At 62.6% G+C, this 22,126-nt stretch overlaps 1 protein-coding gene across 8 annotated transcripts in view; it reads right to left on the reverse strand.

The window, feature by feature from the left end:
• Positions 1-22,126, reverse strand: part of KCNQ1 (potassium voltage-gated channel subfamily Q member 1) — a 322,108-nt gene that overhangs the window by 274,466 nt on the left and 25,516 nt on the right. For all 8 annotated transcript variants that reach the window (XM_047070497.1, XM_047070503.1, XM_047070498.1 and 5 more), the window contains exon 2: positions 2,627-2,717. In XM_047070497.1, coding sequence (XP_046926453.1) covers positions 2,627-2,717 — 91 coding nt within the window. The remainder of the gene's footprint in view (positions 1-2,626; positions 2,718-22,126) is intronic.

Consider the following 22,126-nt stretch of genomic DNA (forward strand, 5'->3'; position numbering starts at 1 on the left):
GAGGGGCTGCTGGGGGGGCAGGTGGGATGCTCTGAGCAGCCCTGTGCCATGGAATGAACTATGTGCTCCGAACGGGACAAGCCTTGTCTGGCAGGGAGGTGTTCCTGGGCAAGAGGAGAGTGGAGGCCAGACCACACAGGGCCTGAGGTTGCCAGGGGCTGCCCCCACCCTGGGGCCGTCGTCCGTGGGTCTGGTTTCCACGGACAGCGCAGGGCCTGGGGTCCCAGTGACACATCGGGGTGCCGGCCATGACTGCCAGGGTCCCGGTCGGCAGGGCCTGGCAGCTTCGGCAGCCTCCGTCCTGTCCCCCCGCCCCCGCCCCCAGCTGCGCCTGGAGGCCCTGCCTGAGCTCTCGAGGACGGGGCAAGTCGCCACCTGAACTCAGGGCCCCCAGTTCACACAGCCCGCTGCGTGCAGGGACACCCGGCGTGCCTTCCGCCCACCCAGACTCCAGATGTCATCGGGGCCTCTCAAAACCCAAGAGCCAAGCTCCCGGTACCAGAGTGACCACCCCAAGCCACTCGGGGGGCTTCATGGGCCGAACTGTTTGCCCCCCAAGTTCACACGTGGGAGCCCCAACCCCCAATCACCTTGGAATGTGACTACATTTGGAGATGGGCTCGTTAAGGAGACAATTGGGTAAACTGAGGTAACTGGGATGAGGCCCTGGTTCTGTAAGGTCAGTGTCCTTGTAAGAAGAGACGCCAGAGAGCCCCCACCCCCCGCGTGAGGACACAGAGAGGGCACGCTTGCAAGGGGGAAGGGGGTCCTCGCTGAAGAGACCACCCCGGCCCCTCATCTCCGACTTCCGGGCTCTGGGCCGTGGGGGATAAATGCTGTTTAAGCCACACGTCTGGGTGACTTTGCTGCGGCCGCCCCAGGACACTCGGACGTGCTCCGTGCGGCCCAGGACTCATCATGTGATACCCTCAAACACAGAGACATGTCCCACGCTCCCTGCTTTTCCCCAGCTGCTGGCCGCTGGGACCTGAGGCCACCCAGCGGGAAGGACGGTCCCCACCCTGGGAAGCAGGTGCAGGTGAGAAGCATCACCCATGTCTCACCTGCAGAGGAGGTGGACCCCCTCCCCAGCCTGTATCGGGGCCACTGGTGCAGGGCTTCGGGGACATTCCTCGCCAGGACAGTGGCGGCTGACACACTGCCCGGGTGCAGGAGGAACCTTCTCCGGGCTGCAGCCCCCAGGGCCTCGGCACGGGCCAGGCCGGCACCTTCGGCTGCTCCCGTGGGCGCCCAGGACCGGGGGAGAGTTCTGTCACCCAAAGGCTGTCAGCGTCACCATCCTGCTTTTGGACGGTGAGCACGTCCCTGCTTTTACACGAGAAAGCGTAGCCTATCAGGACGATGAAAGCGATATGCTGGGCCAGCGAGCGGTTCCACGGTGCGACCATCTCCACGGACGCGGGAGAGAGCTGCCCGCAGTCGACACCCTCACGTCAGACTCGGAGAATGCCGCCGGCCAAGAGAAGACCCACCACCCGCCAGCCCGAGGCCGGCACCTTCCTCACGAGAAGCCCCGGGAGCGCGCCCAGCCCGCAAGGCCGGGGGCCCGGCAGCCGCGACGGCCCCCACGCCGACCCCCGCTGGGCCCCGCGAGCCACACACGCCTCTGCCGGCCGCGACCCCACGTCCAGACAGAGCGCCACCAACAGCTTTCGTACGTACAAGGGGGCCGCGAGCGAGCACGACCTCCAGGAAACACGGAGGAGGAGGCGGCTGTGCCCTGTGCGGTCCGAGCACCCGTCTGTGACGGTAGCCGACAATGACCACTGTCGCCGTCACCAGGGACAGCCGTCACCGCCGCGGTCGGAAGCCCCCATCGCGAACCTGTGCGCTCGGCAGACGGGTGCGCGACGGTCGTGGACGGGAGACCTCACCAGACCAGACCGAGGACAGTCTCCCCACGCTCGTCCCCCAGCTGCCCCCAGACTTCTCCAAACGCTAGGCAGCTGGGCGGCAGAGGTCGCTGGGAAGACCACACGAGCGAGGACGGTCGGCCGCGCGGACGCTACGTCGTGAGATAGGACAGACCTCGGCACACAGTCACGGAAGCTGCGCGGCCCTGGGGGAGAAGTCGGACCAGGGGGACAGAGCAGCAGAGCCTCCACAAGAGTCTACGCGCCCCCGGGCTCTGGTTTACCATGAAAACGGCACCTCGAGGCAGGGCGGGAAGACACAGGTCCGTGGACGGGGCCAAGCAGGTGGCCAGAGGCGCGGGGTGGGGCGAGACCCCCACGGGGTCGGCGTACCGGCCTCAACCCAGGTCAGGAGTCACCCCCCCCCCACCCAGGCCACCGGGCAGGCTTGGCGAGCCGTGCGGACAGGTCCTCCTGTCCTCCTTTTCCAGCCCAGCTCGGAGCCCCCTCCTCCAGGAAGCCCTCCCGGACCACCAGTCCCAGCCTGACGGCGGTCTTCCCGGCAAGCGTGGGGGTCTCTACGCCTCCGGTCCCCGGCTGCTGGCTGGCAGGGTGGGAAGGACATCGGTCCGGGGTCACCGTGCGGGCGGGAGAGGCCCAGGGCAGCTCACTCCATGCCACGGCCCGCTCACCCGGCAGACCGGAGCCCCGGCGGCTGGGGCAGCGGTCCAGCCCCTCGCGCGGCTACGTACCATCCAGAAGAGGGTCCCTGTGGCCAGGGCGACGTACTGCTCGATGGTGGACAGCACGCTGAAGATGAGGCAGACCAGGACGATGAGGAAGCTGCAGGGCGGGAAGACACGGCGGTCAGCTCCGCGGCCAGCCCGCCCGCTCGCTCCCCCCAGACACAAGCCCAGGCCCGGGGACCGGAGGGGCTGCCCACCACCCCCCGCCCAGTGGGCCACGCCCCTTCCCTCCCCCCGTCTCAGAACTCCAAGTGCCACCCAGCCCGAGGCCCACCGGCCGGGGACCAGGCGCACGGAGCGGGGCGCGGTCAGCCGGCCGTAAAGGACGAGGCCCGGGCCCCCGCTACAGCGGGACAGACCCCGAAACACGGGCGTTGAGAAGCCACGCTTACAGACCACGTATCGCGTGACTCCGTTTATGTGAAGCGTCCACCATGGGAGGCCCACGGGCACGGAAGGACGACTGGGGCCAAGTCCCATCTGCGCACGGACCCCGCCGGCCCCCAGGAGGGGACGTCAGGAGGGGCTCACCCCCGAGCTCCTGGGCAGAGGTCACGGGGAAGCCCCTGTGCAGACAGAGCTGCGGCGGAGACTGGGCCGGGGGGTGGGAGCCCGCCTGAGGAGCCCCTCCTGGGACGGCCACCGGGGGTTCTCCACCGAGGGCGGGGGGACGGGGGACGCCCCCCCAAGTGTCGTGCTTCCCCAGCCCCGCTGCGTCCTGAAAGCTAAACGGTCAGTCAGGTGTCGTGACACACACAGTGTGCTTCGTGTCTACTCTGTCCTGTCCCGGGTGGGCCTGCGGGCCCCAGAGACGCTGAGGCGGGGTCCCTGCCCTCGGGGGGCTCAGGACCTCCTGCCTCCACGGGGCTGAGACCACGGCTCCGGCCCAGCCCGCCGCCTATGCGTCCCGAGAGCTGGGACACGAGGACCAGGAAGAGAAGGGATCTGACCCGTTTTCTGGGTCAGGGTGCGGGAGCAGGGCGGGGTACAGAAGAGGCGCCGGCCCCCCGAGGCCACGTCGGCCCCGAGGGACAGTGCCCTGCTTGTGCCGCTGGCCAGGGGCCGGGACCGCAAGCACCAGGGACGTCCTGAATCTTATCGGTCATCATCCCTGTACCTGCGGCGGCCAGGTGCCCTGGGAACACGGAAGAATGCGGGCGGCGTGCCAGGGCCGCCGTCCAAGACAGCGGGAGGGCACTCCAGGGCGCGGGGGCAGGACGCAGGCGGGGAGCTGAGTCGGGGGTGTGCCCAGACTCCCGGGAGGCGCTGTGAACCCACGGCGAGGTCTCTCCAGCCCACCCCGAGGCACCTTTCCACCCTGGGATGCTTCCGGTGAAGGTCAGAATCGTTCACGCGGACCACACTCGTGCAGAAAGCACGGGCTGTTCCCGGAGCCCTCGGAGCCCCAACACCAAAGAGCGTGGCCGTCGGGCTTACCCTGGGGTCTAAGCTAGAATTCGGGGAGGCTGAAACATAGCGGTAGACCACAGAGAGCAGAGCACGGGCGCCGGGGCTGGGGGGGGGGGCGTGGGGGTCCGTGTTTCACAGGGACAGAGTTTCTGTTTGGGAAGACGGAAAGTTCTGGAGATGGAATGTGCGTCATGTCCCTGAGCTGTGTACCTGACACGGTTAAGATGATAAATTTTGTGTGTATTTTACCACAATTTTCAAAAAGGAAAGGGAATGACGTTCGTGGGCAGCAGCTGACGGAGGGAGCCTAACAAAGGCTGGCGGTGAGGCACGACAGGGGTCCGGACCCCCCCCCCCCCGCCCCCGCCAGGACAGGACCTTCCAGGCAGATAAACCAAGGGCTCGTCAAGGGACCTCCAGCCCGGGGCCAGACGGGGTTTTGAACGTGTGATTCAACAGATTAGGTGCTGACGTTTTAAACCCCAAATCGTATCAGAGAGGCTTCAGTTTGTATAAAAGTCGCCCTGGAAGGTTCCAAAGGCCCTGGAACACACGAGGGCAGGTGCCCTGCCGTGGAGCCGATGAGCTCGGCGCCCCGGGCCACGACACCCACCCGACATCGGACTCCTACGGCGGCGGCCTCCGGTCCTGCATGGCTGTGCCCCGGGTCCCCTTGTGGGCCCAGCCCTTGCGTGGCACTGTTCCCTCTAAACCCCGCGCGGAAGGTGACCCGTCATCCCACGTGAGGAGGCAGGCCTTGGGGCGCGGTTCAACGGGCCCTCCAAGGGCTTCCAGGCTGTGGAGCTGGCCCTCCGCCCCGGGACGCCCTGGACATCCCGGAGGGGAGTCACAGCCACTGATGGGACCCCCGAGGCTATGAGCCAGCAGGAGCACGTCAAAGGCCACAGCGACCGTGAGCCCAAGCTGGCCGACCCCAGGATCCCCCCCAGCCCCGGCTTCAGGCCAAGACTGAACCCCCCACTGGGGCATATGGCAGCCACAGACCCCGGGGCAGGAATGCCACATTGTGCGCGGACGCAGCTCAGCCGTGGTGGGGGCTCACCCTGGGCAGGGAGGGGTGGGGTGAGGGGGGCCGTATCCTTTCCCGGCTTCTGGGGCCCCAGGCATCGCCCTGGGCTGGTGGCTGTGCGGTCGCGTGGCCCCTGCTGTTAGTTTGTCGTGCGTGAGGACGCCCGTCACCGCGTGCAGGGCCCGCCCAGGCACGCGGGATGGCCACGGCCTCTCAGGACACTGAGCTCCGTCCCACCTGCAAAGGTGCTTCTGTGTGAGGTCTCATCCTTATGCTCCAAGGGACCGGACATCTGTGAGGGCCCCCAGCTCGGCCCCTGCACTCGTAATGGCCGTTTGCCAGGCCAACAAGTTACTCGTGAGGATAATGACTACGAAACCTCCGTGAGTTTCTAAAAACTGGCATTCGTACTGGGTACAAACACTGGTAGCGGTTTTTAAAACATAATTCGAAATACTTCCTTTTCGTCTTTTCCTTTTTTGTTACCGAACTGCGCCCGCGAAGGCCCTCTCTCCACGTGAGGTCACGTTCTCGGGTCCCGGGTCGGGACGTGGACACGTCTCCTCGGGGTCCCCCTCGGGCACGCTGCACCGTACGACCCCCTCAGGTCCGGGAGACAAATGAGCAGGAGGGGCAGAGGACAGCCCCCAGGGGAGACTGAGTCCCTCCCTCCCGCCCAGCCCCCCAGGGACACCCGGGCAGCCCTGCCTGTGTCCCCCCCGCCCCCGCCCGCTGGCTGCCACACCCCAACGTGCGCCAGCACGCAGCCACGCCTCCCCGCACCCCCACACGGCCCCGACCCTGCCACCAGGGACTGTCCGGAGGCTCGTCTCCTTAAAAGGTTTGCCCCGGGGACTCGACCCACAACCCCAAGGACCGCACGACAGGCGGCTGGGCCCGCGGAGGTGTGGCTCCTGGGTCATCGTCTCCCCAAAGGCCCCACTGCCCAGACTCCAGACCCCCAGGCAAGAAGCTTACCAGAAGATTAAAACCTGTGTCCCCATCGCTGGGGACCCCAGACGCATGGACCCTCCCACCTCGCGTTCCAGCCGGGCCCTCACAGGGCGCCTATGCACGCGGCACCGGCCCGGGGTCACCGCGGCCAGAACCCGCAGCCCAGCCCCCGCCGGTCTCCCCACCTCAGCGGTTCAGTCCCCGCTGGGGAGCCGAGGGCCCTGGGGAGATGCAAACCTGCCAGCCCCCTCCCAACTGAAGACCCTCCAGATGAAGCCTGAACTCCAGGCCCATCTTCCTGGGCCACCCCCTGCCCCACAGGCCTGAGCTCCCCTGCAGGGAGGCCTCCAGACACCCCCGCCGGGCCCGCGGCCCCTGCCGCACCCCCATCACAGCACTGACCGCCCCCTGCCTCCCCAGGCGGGGCCCCATCTGAAGGCACACAAGCGTCTGTTGAACCGACCGAACGCAGCTTTAGGTTCAGGTCAGGGGCTCAGTGAACAGAATTCTCAGGGCCGCCTCCTCCACGCAGGCCTCCAGGGTGTGTCAAGACGTGAGGTCCTCGTGCTCCATTCCGTCCCTCCTTGCCCCACCCCCACAGGCTCAGCAGGGCCCTACAGGGCCCCCCGGTGGACCAGGGCGCCGCACGGAGGCAGCTCTCCACACACCCAGCCTGCATGTCAACGGTGCCAGGCACGGAGGGGCCTGGGGGTGGGCAGGGGGTGGCTCTGGCATGAGCCCGGAGCAGGCAGGGCCGCCCCAGCTGCTGGACGCGCACGTGGGCAGGAGTTGCGGGGCAAGGGTCCCGAGGCGGCAGGGAGGGCCGCCCCCGGGGACCACAGGAGACACCAGGCCAGCCCAGCACCCATGCTGCCAGCCCCCCGGCCTTCTCAGAGCCGGACGAGGCACTGCCCCGTGCCCGCTATTCCTGGTGCCCGCGGAGGCTCGGCAAAGCCACCGCGCAGGCAGTGGCAGGCTGGGGTTCGGCCCGCACCCTCTCCTCCCGGCCTCTCCCCGAAACAGGGACGTCACAGGCACACGGGGACACCTGGAGCCCAGGGATGGGGTCGCGCTCTTCTGGGAAGGCCCATGACAGCTCCGTGCCACAAGGACAGAGAATCTGTCCCCCTTGAGATGGGGACGAAGAGGGGCTACTCACCCTGCTGGCCCCGCTCAGAACCCCGACCACCAGGTACAGAAACGGGGCTCCCTGGCCGGAGGCACTCCAGGCCTATCTTGGCCGACCCCCAGACACGCCGCTGCACCCCCGGAGGTGGTGATGGTGGGAGACCCAGCTGCCCCTACACCGGCCGTGTGTCCGGACGGCCCCGCGGGGCCGTGAGGACCCGAGCCGACGGCTGTGCTCATGTCCCTTCGCTGCCCACACCCGCCGCAGCGCAGAGACCTCGAGTGTGCGAGGGGGGCATGGGGTCTCCCACTGTCACCCCGTGAAGGGCCACGCCGACTGGGGGTGGCTTGGGGGCAGAGACTCTGGCTGTGAGCTTAACCGTGCCACCCAAGCTGTCATTCCAAAGCCTTCGGGGGGCCCTAGAGGGGCTGCTCAGGGGTCTCCCCGGTGTGCGTGCGTGTGCACGCGTGACTCGGAGGCACGTACACGACCAGGGCACACGGCAGGCACGTCCCAACGTCGGGCCGCGGGTGACTGAGCTGGGAGCCTCCAGCCCCGGGCCGGCGCCCATCAGACAACAGGGACACCCACCCACGGAGCTGAGACCCATATCCTCTCCCCTGTCAGGCCCCCCCAGCAGCCCCCCAAGTGCCCGGTGGGTCTGAGGCCCCAGCATGGAGGGCGGGCGGCCATGAGCTGCATAAAGCCTGCTTCCTCCTGTCCACTCCAGTCCTCACGGGAAGCCTGAGAAGCAGGGCTATCTCTCATCACAGGAGGAGGGAAGCTCAGAGAGGGCAAGAAATGGCCCACAGTCACACAGCACCAAAGCCAGCGAGAACAGGACTCCAGCGCAGGCCTCCTTCCACCCAGCCTCAGGGGTCAGCCAGCGGTGGGAACCCTAGGCCCTCCTCAGTCCACCTTCCGGGAGCTGCGTGTGGCCCGGGCAGAGGGAGGACAGACCCCGGATGGTAAGTCACAGCCGTCGCCGCAGCCACACCGGGCACACGGCACGGGGTAGGTGGGGAGCTGGGAGGCGCTCAGCCCTGGACACCCACCTGAGTCAGCCACCCGCGGGGCGGGAGGGCCGTCCGGGGCCCAGGGAGGCACAGGCACTGAGCCTGGCCGGCCTGTGATGGAAACCCCTCTTTAAACCTTTTTTTTTTTTTTTTTTTTAACTGTTTATTCATTTTTGAAACAGAGAGACAGAGCACGAGCGGGGGAGGGGCAGAGAGCGAGGGAGACACAGAATCTGACGCGGGCTCCAGACTCCGAGCTGTCAGCACAGAGCCCCGCGCGGGGCTCGAACCCACGAACCGCGAGATCATGACCCCAGCCGAAGTCAGACGCTCAACCGACTGAGCCCCCCAGGCGCCCTGATAAGAAGCCCCTCTCAGCACCTATTTAGAAGGTGTGGGGAGAGTAAACCCAAGCGAGCTCACCCACAGGGGCCGCGTCTGCTCCCATGAGCTCACTCACCATCTTCCCCAGGGAGGGGTCTCATCCTGGACTCACCTGTGCCCACTCTGCACCCCAGCCACCCCCTGTCTCGGGAGGTCCTTGGCCTGGGGACGGCCAGCCCCTGCAGGCCTCCCAGGGCAGGGGGGACCTCCCCTCCTCCCATCTGGGGCGAGAAGGGCAATGAGGGGCGCTGGCCTGGGGCAGCGTGCGGACGATGGCACCCCAGAGCGAGCGCGTAAGGGGCCCTGCCCTCCTTCCAGCAGTCGAGGCCGTGCCCAGGACTCCCAGGATGCCTCAGCCCAGGTTCAAGAAACAGAAAGGTGGGGCAGAAGGAGGGACGTTGATCCTAGGGCTTCGGACGGCCAGGTCAACACGACCCCACCGTTGCCAGGAGGGCATGGGATTCCCAGGCTCCTTCCTGCTGGGGAAGTCCCTCCTTGTGTCCAGCCTAAGTCTTTCTTGCTGTAATTTCGTTTCCAGATGAAGGAACCTCCAACCACACTGTGGAGGCTTTGGTCCCGCTCCAGGGGACACGCGGGGCCCGCGGAAACAGCCACGTGTGACCTGAGCCTCAGTTTCCCCACTGGGAAGTAGGGAAGGGACGCATCAAGGATGCCCCCTGCACATACTCAGTAAAGGGTTTCCTGGGCCATGACTGCCATCAGATTGGCCTGTACCCTGTCGGCCTGAGCCCCAGGAGCCGGGACCGTGGGGGTGCAGGGGGATGCTGCCCGGCCTCACAAGGGAGTCAAGAACCACCAGCAGACCCTGAAGGGGAAGGAGGCTTTCCCAGGTGTCGCCAAGGGGCCGGGGCACTGCCCTCCTTTCGCATCAGCTGGCCGGGCACACACTCCCCGGGGGGCAGGGACCTCGCTGGACTTGACGTGGGCAGGTGGGGCTTCCTTCCAGCCGGGCACCCCTTTCTCCCCGAAACCCCTCCCTCTCTCATTCCCCTTGGAAGGGGTGATCGGGGAGGGCTTCTCCGAGGCAGGGACCTGGTCCTGGCAGAGGTAGGGAGCGGCAGGTGCCAGGCCAGAGGAGAACACGACCCCCAGGGAGACAGTAAAGAATCCAGAAAGCGGGCAGGGTGAGGCCAGGAAGCGGCCCCAGATTCCGGGTCCTGGAGAAGGCCCCCCAGGATTCGCTGTCTCTTCCGAAACAGATGCCTGCGGACCCCTGAATCCGACAGGGGGGCCTCGGGCCGGGGCACCTGGGCCACGCCCTGGGGAGCGGTCCCAGACCACCAGGGCTCTGTGGCTCCGAGGAGCTGCCCGGCACTTTGAGGAGAGGGTGGGTGGATGCCCTCACTCACTGCCAGGTCCTGTCTGCAGCTGGCACCACCGTCCGCCCCTCAGAAGGGCCCTGCCTTCCCGCCTGGGCCCGTGCAGTCCAGGAACCTCTCCGGGCCGAGGCCCTCATTGGTCATGTGGACACCAGAGGGTGACCCGGCAGGCGCAGACCAGGAACCTTGCCAGAACGAGGCCCCTCGTCCGTCGTGCAGACACCAGGGGGTGACCCGGCAGGGGGCAGCAGCCTACGGTCACTGATGAGAAGGACAGCGGTCAGAGCCGGGGGGTTCCTGTGCGGCCGACCCGGCTCCATCAACGACACCAGAGTGTTTCCTGGACCCCCGACTGAGGCAGCGAGTTAGGTATTAGGACGCTCATCTCTCAGGTGGGAAAACAGAGGCTTAGAAATGCCGAAGCCTGGGGTTCCCCCAAAAGGAGCAAAGGCAGTGCGGGGGAGGGGGTAGCCCCGCGCTCCCTCTGGGGCCGTGGCTCCGTCCTGTGAAAGGCCTGAACGCGGGGTCTGGGAGAGAATCCCAGCGGGCCCTGCTTCTCTAGAGGAGGAATCAGGCCCAGCGAGGTCAGGCCGGCCCAGACCACACAGCGAAATCCCTTCACGGGGAACGGCCCAGGGGCCCCTCTCCGTAGAGGGGCACCATGTGCCGGGGACGGGCCAGCTCACCGCGCACAGGGCCGGAACGACCCCGTGTCATGCTTCACCCTCCAGCCCTGGCCCCCCAGCCCAGACCCCAGTAGTCCAAGGGCAGCTCTTGAGGGGTCACCCATACTGTCCTCGGGGCCAAGCCCCCCACCCTCCTTCCCCGCCCTCCCCAAAGCCCTGACCCCGTGTCTTAGAGACAGAGGTCCTCCGAGAGGCCGGAAAGCCCTCGTGGGCAGCCTGTAACCCAAGGTGGGGCCCACCCAACCCCTGGGCTGGCCCACCCGATCCCTCGAGGCCAGAGACGGCCAGCTGCGTGACCCCCACCCCCCCCACCCCACAGACACGGGACGCCCACACGCCCACTGGCCTCAGCGCACACCCCACCCGCACGCCCTTTGGGGTCCCCCTAATCCCAGTCGGCTGGCACCGGGGAGGCCCTGGCCTGGTGGGCAGGGTCCCCCGGAGTCCTCCCGTCCCGCGGGACCCGCCCGCGGCCCAGGTTCCCCGGACAGGACAGGACGCTGACTCCTCAGAAGGCCCGGGGGTGGGCAGGGCCAGGGCGACCCCGCTTCAGGGAGGGAGCAGGGTGAGGGCCCTGGAGCCCGGCCACAGCCTCCTCCTTCCCCGAGAGGCCCCCAGGGGGGCCCGTCCCCTGCACCTGCAGAGCAGGAAAGCCTCTGCTGACAAAACAAGACAGGACTGCCCATGGGGAGCGGGAGCCCGGCCCACACAGCCCGGGGCGGGCCTCCTGAATGGGGCCCTTCACCCGGGCCTCCCCGGGCGGCCCTGCCCCCACACGAAGCTCTCAGCCGGGCACAGCGCCTCGCCAGCCTGCCGCTGTGGTGTGGGAGGTGCCGGGGAGGAACGGGCCGGACCCCAGAGGGCACCCCCGGGGACCCGGGCATGGCCCAGCCCCAGGCCCCGGGAGAGAGACCGGTCGGGCAAGGCTGCGCGCAAGCTCTCCTACAGAGCGCCCAGAAGCCTGTGGGAGGCGGGGACGAGGGGGGTGAGGTAGGCATGGGGGGGTGAGGCAGGCATGGGGGGGTGAGGCAAGGATGCGGGGTGAGTTCAGCAGGAAGGTGGTGGGGTGGGGGAGACCGGGAAGTTGATGGGGTGAGGCAGGGATGTGTGTGGAGGGGAGGCAGGGACGCAGGGGGAGGGGGCGCGAGGCGGGGACGCGTGGTAGGGGGGAAGCAGGGATTCAGGGGCAGGGAGGTTGGGGGTGGGAGACAGACGCGGTTTCCCTGACTGCCCATCATGGGGACCTCCCTGCTGCGGACACATCTGCCCGGCCGGCGTCCGCACCCCCGGCCAAGGCACGGTGGGAACAGGTGGTCACCGAGGACCGCGGGCCCCCTGACCGACAGCCGCGGTCCTGAGCCCACCCCGTGCCCTCCCCAGCACAGGGCCCCAGCCCATCGCTCGGGGGATGGCGTCCACACCGCATCCGAGGGTCCGGGGCGCGCCGTTCACAGAGCCCACCCCCCGCCTGTCGTGGGCCCGGCCCGGCCCTCCAGGCTGGCCCCAGGGGACGCTGCAGCAGGCGGGCCCGGAGGGTGAGCGTGTGCCCGGGGCCCTGGGCACGGCAGGGGCAGGGGGGCGGCACGGCCGGCCGCACCTCCAGCCCCTCAGCTGCTCCTGTCCCAGGGGCAGGGGCCCCGCGTGGGCTCAGCAAGGGGGACACGAGTCCCGTGTCACCCGGCAACCACCCAGGGCCCAGCCGCGAGGGGCAGGGGTGAGGCGCGTGGCAGGGTGCCTCCCGCCGCCTCCCCGGACGAGATGAGGTCTCGCCCTCCGGAGCCGGCCTCGCGGGGGGTGTGACCTCCGGGCAGTGCCCGCTTCCTCTTTGTCCAGCTGGCCTCAGACTTCCTCCCGCCCCCGCCCCCGCCCCGCCAGCGAGCGCACGGCGCCGGGCTCCTGGGCGTCAGAAGGGCCCCACGCAGATGGGGGCCCACGCCCCGCACGCGGTCAAGGTGCCCCCATGCCCCGCGGGCCGGGCATCGTGGCACTGTCCACCGGGTCCCGCCCTCGCCGAGGCGGGAGCCGCTCCCAGCACGGAGGGGGGAGGCGGCCAGCTGTGCGGCGGGCGGGTCGGGGGCCTTGGCGTTCCTCTCTCACCGTCGGGCGTGGGTTACTCAACGGCCGGATGCAAACAGCAGCTTTATTTCTGTGTCAGCATCCCCGGCCCCCGGAAAGAGCCCGCTGGCCAAGGCTGGGGGACAAGAGACACGTTCCTCCGTCACCCTCCCCAGCCACCGGCCACGGAGGGCGAGTCCCCAGGCCGAGGAGTGAGTGGGACTTGGCTGAGCCAGGTCCCTGCCACGTGGAGGCTGACCACGGAGGACGCCCGGGCCCGCAAGGCCACTCTGGTCCCTCTGGAGTTTCAGGGGCAGGAATCCTCTGGTGCCAGCCGGCGCCCCCAGGAAGCCCTCCTGTGGTTCCCCAGGGGCTCAACACAAATGCACCCTCCTTGTCCTGCCTGCACGGCCCGGCGGGGCCTCCCGCCCTCCCCGCCCCGATCCCGGCCCCGACGGAAAGCCCGGTCTGCGCGCCTGGCACCAGGCCAGCTTCCAGGAGTGAGGCAGGCTTGGGAAAAAGAGACAATAACCTAGAAAACAAATCTACAAATCAAAGGGAACAGTGACAGCCACCCCAAGGAGACAGAAAGGGGCCGTCACAGTGCTGGGGCTGGGGGGTGGGGGGGGCTGCTCTAGGAGCTGGGGACATGCAGCTAGGCCTGGGAGAGGACTGTCATGCAAAGGCCCTGAGGCAAAGTTTGGAAGGCCTGAGGCCAGAACAGGAGGGTCAGGGAAGGCCCGGGAGGGCCACCTGTGACAGGCGCTCAGGGGAAGGCCTGGCTCAGGAGTGGAAGAGGCATCGAGCTGTGCCAGGCCTCCCAGGATCAGTGGGCACAGGCTCTGGGCTGGCATTAGCTATTTGCCAGCTGAGCACCTGGCCGGGGCCCCAGAGACCCTGACTGGAAGGATGGGGGGGAGGGTGGGGTGACGGCAGCCGTGCTCTGCTCTCTTGCGCAGCAACCGGAAGCAGGAGGAAAACGCCAGGAGCCTCTGAACACCAGGGAACAGGCCATGCCGGGACACGTTCAGACAGACGCGGTGGGAGCTGCTCACCTCTGCGGGCATGCCCCAAACGGGGCCGCCCCCCGACCGTCCCCCCCGAGAGCCCCTCTTCCCTCTCAGTCCGGGGACTGTCTCCCGGCCGTGGCCGAGGAGGGAACAAAGCAGAGGAAGGGAAGAGCCAGCTGGGACGGAGCACCGACGTGGGCACCGGAGATGCCCACAGCTGGCTCCCACCTCTCCGCAGCCGCCCGGAGCACGGCCGCTTCCTGCCTGCCGCCCAGAATAGCCTGCACATCCTCTGAGCCGCCGGCCCAGACCTCAGCCCGCCGCTGCCCTGCCTCCCCCGACCTCTGCCCGCGGACAGACTTCTCCCCGGGACACTGAGCACGCCCCACGCTGCGCCGACCAGCCTTCCAGAAACCCGTCACAACAGAGCAGAGAGCCCCTGCAGGCCTCGGACGGGGGGGGGGGGGGGGGGGGGGGCAGGGCTTGCCAGGTATGTGGGCCCTGGCATCCCGTCTGCCGCACAGCCACCTCTCACGACATGTTGCAGGACGTCAAAGCCTGAAATTCTCTGTCTCGTGAATCAGCAGATAAAAACCATTAGATGTCTGCTGTTCCCTAATCTGTGCCGTGTGCCACACTCCTTCCTCGTCACGCAGACCGGCTCTTTCCCCGGGGCCCCCCTTACAGGGCGGGTGTTGCAGTGATCTGGAAGCTTCGATTTCACCCTGAGCGACACCTCCTCCGGGAAGCCTTCCTGGACTGTTCAGGCAAGTGCCTCACACAAACCACACGCAGGTGCCCGGTGATGCACACCTGCCTGCTTCTCTGCTTGGTGTGATCCAGCGCCCACGGGGGCAGGGACAGGGTCTGCGGGCCCGGCCCAACCCCCACGTCCTGGGGCACACTGGTGCGGAGGCGGCGTGAATTAAACACTCAGGCCCGGTGAGCCAGGAGAAAAGCAGCGCTAATCTGACAGCTCCTGCCTGTCCCTCCTGTCCAGTGAGCTGCTGTCACAGAAGCCAGGGCGGTCACCGAGGTCATCACAGGTTGGGGGGGACGGCGGAGGATGGGGCAGGGGCAGAACTCAGAAGGGCCGTGTCCCCCGCAGCTTCTGCTCCAAGGGCCCCCCTGGCCCCGTGAGGCCAGTCCCCGGGGTCCCAGCTTGGAGCCAGGTGGGAACCCCAATCCCTGGGTCTCACCACCCCCGGACGCTCAATCAGGATCCACAGGCTTTCGGGGAGGACGTGGCGTTAGGGCGGCTCCCAGGGGCAGCCAGGCCTCCGGGGCCCCCGAAGGCCGGTCCGAGACCCTTTAGGACCCCCGGGTGCTTTGCCCTGTTTTTCTGCACCCACTCACCTTGCTGTCAGGGCACCCGCCCTCCTGGGCTCCCCCTTCCTCACTGTCACCTGAGGTGCCATCTGGCCCCTGCTCCCCTGTCACCTATCCAGACCCAGGAGCCCAGCCAGGCCCTCCCCTGAGCTCCCACCAGCTCCCTGACCTCCTACCCGGCTGCCCGGCAAAGGCCTGCAACAGGACACATCCCACACGGGGCTCCGCGTCCCCGCCTGACCCCGGCGCCTTCCCCGACTCAGAAACAGACCCCACGTGCCCAGGTGCTGAGGCAAAGCTTCGGGTCCTGCCCCCACTGTCCCCTCTCCCGGAAAACACTCCTAGCTTCGGTGGTAGACCCTTCCCTTCTCGCTCTCATCCCAATCTGAGCCAAGTGGCCCCCAGCCCTTCCCAGCGTCAGCCTTCTGGTCTCCCTGCCCCCGCTGCTCCCAGAGGCCAGAGGGCCGGTGAGCAGGCCGGACGGCTAAGGAAGGGCCCTGGACGGCCACCGGAAAAAGGTGACCTTAGATCGCACACGCTAACTCCACGTGGACACGGCGTGGCATGCAGGGGACGAAGCCCCCATCTTCTAGAAGAACACACGGTGAACCGCTCTTGCACGCGGCGTGGGGAAACGGCTCTCCACCGCGACTCACGAACCAGCGGCAACGGAACGCAGGACCGGCGGACCTGAAGCTTTCTTCCTGACCGAAAGCACCAGAAACAAAGGCAGAAGACAAATGGCCAACTGAGAGAAGAAATCCCCAACACGGGCCACAAAGGACTAATGTTCCCCGAATATAAAGGACTTAAAAATGAAGAGACCGGGGCGCCTGGGAGGCTCAGCCAGTTGAGTGTCCGACTTTTGGTTTCAGCTCAGGTCACGGTTCGTGGGTTCGAGGCCCCATCGGATTCTATGCCGACAGTGCTCAGAGCCTGCTTGGGAGGCTCTCTCTGCCCCTCTCCCACTCATGCTCACTCGCTCACTCTCAAAATAAATAAATAAGCTTAAAAAAAAATTAAGAGACCAAGGACCAAAAACTCAATAGAAAAAAATTTGAAAAAGACACGAATCCAAAAATACACACTCACGTGACCTCCAGGCGTATGAAAAATGTCCAAAGCATAATTATAATCATAGAAACGCAGATGAAAACAAAGCCATCAGAGGCACCTGGGTCGCTCAGTCGGTTGAGCATCTGACTCTTGACTTTGGCTCAGGTCACGATCACATGGTTCACGGATTTGAGCCCCGCGTCGGGCTCTGCACTAAATGTGGAATTTGCTTTGGTCTCTCTCTCTCTCTCTCTCTCTCTCTCTCTGCCCCTACCCTGCTCATGCTCTCTCTATCTAAAAAATAAAAAAATAACAAATTAAAAGAATCGTTAAAAAACCACAAAGCTATCAGGCTGGCCAGAAACAAGAGTGTGAAAACACCCCATGAGTAAGCTGGCACTCTCCTCTCGTCTGTGGCTGGGGGTGCACGGGGCCCAGGCTCTCTGCAGGGACACTTGGTCGTCGTGCCTCACAACATGACCTGCTTATTCTGCCCCCCAGCACCCTGCTTCCAGGCATCTCCCCGAAAACACACCTCCGACATTGCAAAAATATGAGCTTACGAGGTTATTCACCGCAACGGCGTCCGCAGTCGCCAAACATCGGAAACGACCTAAACGCCCGTAAAGGAGCCGCGGGCGCGTCGCACAGCGAGGTCCCAGGCAGCCGTGACAGACAACGCGGAAGGTGTGGATGAGCGGAGACAGGGTGATTTCCAGGATACACGGTCACAAACGAGTGTCCACGGTCTTTCCAACAAAGGGTGCAGGGAAAACTGGACGTTCACACACAGAAGAACGAAGCTAGGCCCTAACCTTGCACCAGACGCTAAAATCAACTCAGGATGAACTTAGGCCCGTACGTAGGACCCTACACTGAAAACCCTTAGAAGAAGGCATAAGGGAAAAGCTTTCTGCCACTGGGCTTGGGAGTGATTTCTCGGACGTGACCCCAAAAGTATAGGAAAGAAAAGCAAAAATAGATCAGTTGGACCGCGTGAAAATGAAAAATTTCTGTGCAGCCAAAGACATCAACAGTAAAGTGGAAAGGCACCGCCTAGACCGGGAGAGGGTACACGTAAATAAATCCTCGAGCTCCTCAAGTCAACACCGCCACCACCTAATTTAAAGTTGGCACGATCCAACTCTGCGCTGCCCGCAACAGACGCACTTCGGCCGTGAGGACACACGTAGACTGAAGGTGCAGGGATGGAGAGGTAAAGCCCGTGCAAACGGAAGCCACGAGAGGGCAGGGGCAGCCGGACTCACATCGGGCAGGATAGGCTTCAAGCCCAAGGTTGCATTAAGCTATAAAGAAGGCCATCAAAGGGCCAACTCACAAGAGAACGTAAGATATTTACGCACCCCACCGGCAGATATTTACGCACCCCACACAGAAGCACCTAGATACATTAGGCAAACGCAAACAGATCTGAAAGGAGACGGATGCGTATGCTATGCAATCACAGCCCAGAACTCAATCCCCCGCTCGTAACAATGGGCAAATCGTCCCGATAGACAGTCGGTGAGGAAACACTGGATGCAAACCACACGGGAGCCCAGGCGGACCCACAGGCACACACACGACGTCCCCACCAGCAGCAGCGGGACACGTGTGCGCTCTTCTCGAGCGCACGGGGGACACGCTCCAGGACGGGTCGCATGCTGGGCCACAAAACAAGTCTTCCTAAGCGTGAGAAGGCTGAAATCATACCACACATCTTTTCTGACCACAGTGGTACGAAATTAGAAATCCGTTACAGGAAGAACACTGTGAAATTCACACGTGTGCGTGTTGATTAAACCACACGCTCTTGGACAACCGTGGGCCAAGAAGCAATCAGGGCGGGAATTAAAACAAAAGGCCTTGAGACCGGTGAAAATGGAGACCCGGGGCACCAGGGTGGCTCAGTTGGTTGAGCGTCCGACTTCGGCTCAGGTCATGATCTCGCGGTCCATAAGTTCGAGCCCCGCGTCGGGCTCTGTGCTGACAGCTCAGAGCCTGGAGCCTGCTTCGGATTCTGTGTCTCCCTCTCTCTGACCCTCTGTCAGAGGGTCTCTGTCTCAAGAGATTCATGCTCTGTCTCTGTCTCAAAAATAAATAAATGTTAAAAAAAAAAAAAGAAAATGGATACCCAACACACCACACCTTACAAGATGCAGCAAAATCAGTGCAGAGGGAAAAGTCTGTCCTGAGAAACATCGACATTAAAAAGAACCCACTTTACACTCAAGGAACTGAAAAAAGAACTACGCCTGGTGTGAACAGAAGGAAGGAAGTGACCAAGATTGCAGCAGGGAGAAATGAAACACAGTCTGAAATGATAAAACAAAGAGGAAGAAAACTCAGACCTGGGCTCTGGGGGAAGACATCCAAGACAGACAAACCTTTTGCCAAACTCACCAAGAGAAAGGGAAAAAGCACTCAAATAAATAAAAGCATAAATAAAGAGGAGACATAATAACTAATTACACAGAAGTCCAAAGGGTCACAAGAAATGGATGAGTTCCTGGGAACCGCAATCCACCAAGACTGAATCGTCAGGCAACAAAATCTGGACGGACCAGTTACGAGTAAGGAGATTGAAGCCGTAATCAAAAATTTCCCAAAGAAACGCCCAGGGCCAGATGGCTTCCCTGGGGAATTCACCAAACGTTTCAAGAGCTAACGCCAATCCTTCTTGAACCCTTCCAGGAAAACAGAAGAGGAGGGAACTCTCGCACCCTGGTTCCCTGAGGTCAGCATTACTCTGACACCAACACCAGACAAGGACATTACAAGGAAGGAGGAGAGTCACGGGCCAGCATCCCTGATGAACACAGATGCAAAAACCTTCAACAGAACGTCAGCAAACGAAGTTCAACCATACACAAAAGCGGTCGCACGCCATGAGCAAGTGGGGTTTATTCCAGGGATGCAAGGATGGCTCGACATCCCTAAATCAGTGCACGTGATGCACCACATTAACAAAACGTGTGCCTGGGTGGCTCAGTGAGTTAAGCATCAGACTTCGGCTCGGGTCATGATCTCACGGTTCATGGGATCCAGCCCCGTGTCAGGCTCTGTGCTGCCAGCTCAGAGCCTGGAACCTGCTTCAGATTCTGTGTCTCCCTCTCTCTCTGCCCCTCCCCTGCTCATGCTCTGTCTCTCAATAATAAATAAACGTTAAAAAATTTTTTTAAAAATGCAGGATAAAGTTAACAATCAGCTCTACAGATGCAGAGAAAGCATCTGACAAAACTCACAGACAGATCCTTTCATGGTAAAGACTCTCAACAAATCGGGTATGGAGGGAACGTACTCCAACATCATAAAGGCCACATAGGACGAGCCCAGAGCTGACATCCTCCTGAATGGTGAACAGCTAAACGCTTTTCCTCTAAGATCAGGAGCAGGGCAACGATGCCCACCCACACCACTCATATTCCACATGGGACTAGAAGTCCCAGCCTGAGCAATTAGGCAAGAAAAATAAAAGGCATCCAAACCAGAGGCAGTAAAACTGTTTCCATTTGCAACAACATGATATGAGGGGCAGAAAACCCTAGACCCCACCAAACAACTGTTAAACAAATTCAGTCAAGTCGCAGGATATAAAACTAACATACAAAACCCAGCTATGTCTCTACACACGAATAATGACGTACCAGAACAAGAAATCAAGAAGATAATCCCAGGACACCGGGGTGGTTTAGTCTCTTAAGCATCTGACTCTTGGTTTCGGCTCAGGTCACGACCTCACGATTGGTGAGTTCGAGCCCCATGTCAGGCTCTGTGCTGACAGTGTGGAGCCTGCTTGGGGTTCTCTCTCTCCCTCTCTCTCTGCCCCTTCCTTGCTCATACTCTCTCTCTTTCTCAAAATAAATAAATATTTTTTAAAAATAAAAGAATAGAGGGGCACCTGGGTGGCGCAGTCAGTTAAACATCCGACTTATGCTCAGGTCACGATCTCACAGTTCATGGGTTCGAGCCCCGCATCGTGCCCTGTGCTGACAGCTCAGGGCCTGGAGCCTGCTTCGGATTCTGTGTCTCCCTCTCCCCGACTCGTGCTCTGTCTGTCTCTCTCGCTCTCAAAAATAAACATCAGAAAGAAAAGAATAAAATACTTAGGAATACTTTTAAGCAAGGAGGTAAGAGAGCCGTGCACTGAGAAGTAGAAGACATTGGTGAAAGAAATTAAAGAGAAATAACTAGAAAGACGTCCCACACTCATGGGTTGGAGGAATTGATATCGTTAAAATGGCCATGCTCCCCAAAGCGATCTACAGAGTTAACGGAATCCCTGCCAAAATCCCAATGTCATTTTTCACAGAAACAGAAAAAACGATCCTCAACGGTGCGTGGAACCACCACAGACCCCAAAGCTGGAGACATCACGCTTCCTGACTTCAGACTCTGAGACAAAACTTCAGGTGAGCAGAGCAGTTTGGTGCTGCCGTAAAAACAGACACAGAGATGGACAGAACAGAGAGCCCAGAAATCAATCCACGCCTATGGTTAATTAATTTGTCACAAAGGCGTCAAGAACACACAAGAGGGAAAGAACCGTCTCTTCAACAAACGGTGCTGGGGACACAGGACAGCCATGTGCAGAACAATGACACTGGACCCCTATCTCACACCACACACAAAAATCAACTCAGGATGGATTAAAGATGTGAGTGTGCAACGTGAAGCCGTAAAACCCCTAGAACAAAACACAGCGAGTGAGCTCCTTGACATCGGTCTTGGAGATGATTTTTTGGATCTGAGACCAAAGGCAAAGGCAATAAAAGCCAAAATAAACGAACAGGACCGCATCAAACTAAAAAGCTTCCGCGTGGCCAAGGAAACCAGCAATGAGATGAACGGGCAACCTTGGGAATGGGAGCTAACATCTGCAAACCACACATCCAATAAGGGGTTAACATCTAAACCAGACAAGGAACCCACACGACTCAACAGCAAAAAACTCAAGAACCTGACTTCAAAATGAGCCAAGGACCCACACAGACATTTTTCCAAAGAAGACAGCAGATGGCCAACAGGGGGCACTCAACATCACTGACCATCGGGAAATACACATCCGAACCACGAGGAGACGTCGCCTCTCGCCTGTCACAAGGGCCATCATCAGAAGACGAGAGAGACCAGGTGTCGATAAGACTGCGGGGAAACCAACCCTCGTGCTCTGATGGTGGGAAGGGGACGGGGCGCGGCCGCTGTGGAAGGTAGTATGACGATCCCTCAAAAAAATTACAAACAGAGTCACCATTGATCCAGCCACCCCACTTCGGGGTACGTCCCCAAAAGAATTAAAAGTAGGGTCTCGAAGAGGTAATTGTGCGTTCATGATCCCAGCAGCAGGATTCGTAACAGTCAAACACGGAGGCCACCTGCGTCCACCGACAGACAAATGGATGGACGTGGCCCGTCCACACACAGGACTGTCACTCAGCCCTGACAAGGAGGGACACCGTGACACCTGCCACAACGTGGATGGACCAGACAAGGGACAAGGCAAGAGAAGCCTGGAGCGTGCCCGGGGGCGGGGGGGGGGGGTGGGCACAGGGACACCCAGTGCTCCACCGAGACGGGGCGTGCTGGAAGGCTCAGAAGCTGACCCGAAGGGGCTCCCGGTGCCCAGCGCTGGACGAGTCGAGCCACGAAGTCAGTAGTGATCGTATTGGACGATCACCCATAAATCAAATCAATGTCCACGAGGCCACACGGATATAAACAAACCTCCAAACAAATGAGCGGAGGAGAAGAGACGCTCGCCCTAGGGACAAATTCCAGTCACTAAGCAGGGAGGGGAGAGCAGGGATAGGAAATCCCCGTCAGACAGATGCCACGGAAGGAGCCACGCTCACCAGAGCTGCTGACAGACGCTGGACTCGGAGGGCAGAGTTTGGGGAGGAAAGAGCTACCTGCCACGTCTCCGAGCGTCTTCCTCGAAATATTCGTTAACGACAGAAGGGAAGAATAGGAGTTTCCGGCACAGAAGCCTGAAGGACACACGTCTACCCCAGCGATCAAGGTCAAAGTCTCCAGGAATAAGACGTACCCGTGTCACATACCCTTGGCACGAGGCGCCGCTCAGGGCCCAGCGGTGTTCCCGGCTGCTC

This window comes from Lynx rufus, unplaced genomic scaffold, assembly GCF_022079265.1.
Source record: "Lynx rufus isolate CCGP_SWC_20201006 ecotype Redwood Valley unplaced genomic scaffold, mLynRuf1.p SCAF_9, whole genome shotgun sequence".
NCBI lineage: Eukaryota > Metazoa > Chordata > Mammalia > Carnivora > Felidae > Lynx > Lynx rufus.